We start from the raw sequence: 2,879 nt of genomic DNA, 5'->3' as shown, positions 1-2,879 counted from the left end.
GCAAAAGAGACCGATAGAATAAGTACTAGGCTTACAAAGAATAAGTCCTGGGGTCGATTTGCTCGACTAAAAGCAGTACTCCAGCATGGCAACAGTCAAATGACTGAAACAAACAAAAAAAGAAAATTGTGATGGCACCTGTGCCCAGCATCGCCTTCCTGGCACTTGTGCCGGTGGCATGTGTAATGACATTCGAGTGAGATTGTTGCTAGTGCCGCCGGACTGGCTCTTGTGCGGGTTGCATGTAAAATACACCATTTTGAGCATGGCTGTTGCCAGTACCACCTGACTGGCTTTCGTGCCGGTGGCACGTAAAAGCACCCACTACACTCTCAGAGTGGTTGGCGTTACGAAGGGCATCCAACTGTAGAAACTCTGCCAAATCAGATTGGAGCCTGGTGTCGCCTCCTGGTCCACCAGTCCTTAGTCAAATCGTCCAACCCATGCTAGCATGGAAAGCGGACGTTAAACGATGATGATGATGATGAAGATTGTAACTGCAGTGAATTTGCCTTTAGCTGTTGAAATATGTTACAAACATATTTTAAGTAACACATACATTCATACATACACACTCATACATACATGCACCTACACACACACTCACACATATGTACACACATACATACACTCACACACACATTCACACATACATATACATATGGTGTACACAGTAGTCAGTAGAGCATCAGATCAAAAACCTTGCGGTATTTCATCAAGTTCCCTTTACATTCTGGGTTCAATCTCTAGCTATATTCACGCTCCAAATTTGATAAAAAAAATATGTCTCACTCAACAAAAATATGAACTAAGGTGAATGTAGTCAGCTATAGATTATAATGTAGTGGTGCTCCAGCATGAACACATTCAGATATACAAGTTAATTTGTTTCCCAAAACTGCTTGTCAGACGCTTGCTTTCCAACCATATGATTCCAGGTTCAGTTCCACTGTGAATTTCAAGATATTTTAATGTAATTTTAGTAAATTTATCTGTTAAAATGAGATGCCAGTGTTAATTTTCATTTTTGCATAATTTAGTTGACAGTTTATTTCCTGCCTCCTGTATACATACATACATACATACATACATATATATATATAAATTAAAACATTAGGGTAAAAAATTGGATATTAATTAATATCAATTTAATACCAGAGAACGAGCACATTAAAAGAATCAAGGAGATTCAGAAAAAATATCTGAGATCTCAAAAGATTATTGTATACGTATATATAAAGGAGACCACTAGGTGGACTGTTAATGTGCTAGAAGAAGATCACATGTAATGTGTCTACTAAGACTGAATTGTTCTCAAAGGAAATTTAGCGAAGTAACAAAACAAATGCAGGCAAGACAAGTGAAAATTACATATGCGGATAATTTTGTATATATTTTGTATATAATTTTGTATATATATATATGTGTATACACACACACACACACACATGTATATATTTGTGCATGTGTGTTTTTGTGTTTGTCCCCACCTCCACTTGATGACTGGTATTGGTGTGTTTGTATCCCCTGTAACTTAGCAGTTCAGCAAAAGTGACTGAGAGAAAAAGTACTGGGGTCCATTCATTTGACCAAAGCTTCTTCAAAGTTGCACCCCATCATGGCTGCAGTCTAATGACTGAAACCAGGGAGAAAATAAAAAGTGAATGAGTGAAAAACAAAATAGAAATTTTGAAAGAAGTATCTATAAAACTAGTTTTTTTTAAACATTAAATGCCTTTGGAAAGGGGTCCACTGGAATAAAACAGTAATCAAATGGATCCATAGAGAAAAGAAAAAAATTGTTGAGAATAGGTGCAGGAGTGGCTGTGTTCACTCCCACTGTGTGGCACCTTGGACAAGTGTCTTCTACTATAGCCTCAGGCCGACCAAAGCCTTGTGAGTGGATTTGGTAGACGGAAACTGAAAGAAGCCCGTCGTATATATATGTATATGTATATATATGCGTGTGTCTGTGTTTGTCCCCCCAGCATCGTTGTAATGTTTTTGATAACATGTCTGCTCTCCAGGACTTACTCAGGGTTAAACAATATCAACAATAAAATTAAGAACAGAAAATCATAGAAGCACACACACACACACACACACACACATGCATGCACACAGACACACACACACGGACATACACACACAAACACATACACAAAATTCCTTATACACGTAAACACGCACACACATGCACACACACACACACAAATTCACAAACATATACATGTCTTCACGAGTAGGTGTGTGCATGTGTATGTGTGTTTGTGTTAGTGAGTGTGTGTGTGTATTTGTGTGTGTGTGTGTGTGTATGTTTCTATATGCATATCACATTAAAGTTTCATTACCTGCTTTTGTACAGAGTAAAGTACACAGGAGTACAGGAAGGAATACTCGGAGTAGGGTGCCATAAATTATCCTTGCCATTTTCTTTTCTAAATCCAGGAAAGTAACAAGCGATGATGGTTAAGTAAAAACAGATGGCAGAAGAACAACGAGAAGACCAAAAGAACCAAATAAAAAAATGCCAAAATAAAAAGAATAATTGACTCTGGAGCAGAGAATGAAAACTTAATGGAATGAATGAAAAACTGTTCTTTGGTATCGTTTCGCTTGTAAAGCTCTCCCACAACAGCAATAACAACAACAACAACAACATACACAAATGGAACAAAACTCAAATATGACAAGTTTTTGTGACAACTAGATAAGTAAATGATGATAATAATAATAATAATGATGATGATGATGATGATGATTATGTTATTTTCTTTTTTTTTTTCTTTAATGATAAAAATTAAAAAAGTTTAAAAAAGATTAACTGTGTCATGACTTCGGATAAAGTAGTAAACTAACGAAGATAATAGTGGGGAATA

The 2,879-nt window shown here is 36.6% G+C and overlaps 1 protein-coding gene across 1 annotated transcript in view; it reads right to left on the bottom strand.

The window, feature by feature from the left end:
* Positions 1-2,714, bottom strand: part of LOC106868931 (uncharacterized) — a 13,770-nt gene extending 11,056 nt beyond the window's left edge. The window contains exon 1 of the mRNA XM_014914400.2: positions 2,352-2,714. Within this exon, the coding sequence (XP_014769886.1) occupies positions 2,352-2,430 (79 nt within the window). The 5' untranslated portion in view covers positions 2,431-2,714. The remainder of the gene's footprint in view (positions 1-2,351) is intronic.
* Between the last annotated feature and the right edge of the window lie 165 nt (positions 2,715-2,879).

This window comes from Octopus bimaculoides, chromosome 14 (assembly GCF_001194135.2).
Source record: "Octopus bimaculoides isolate UCB-OBI-ISO-001 chromosome 14, ASM119413v2, whole genome shotgun sequence".
Lineage (NCBI taxonomy): Eukaryota > Metazoa > Mollusca > Cephalopoda > Octopoda > Octopodidae > Octopus > Octopus bimaculoides.
Note: the sequence above shows the minus strand (reverse complement) of the source record. Positions and strands in the feature narration are given on the sequence as shown.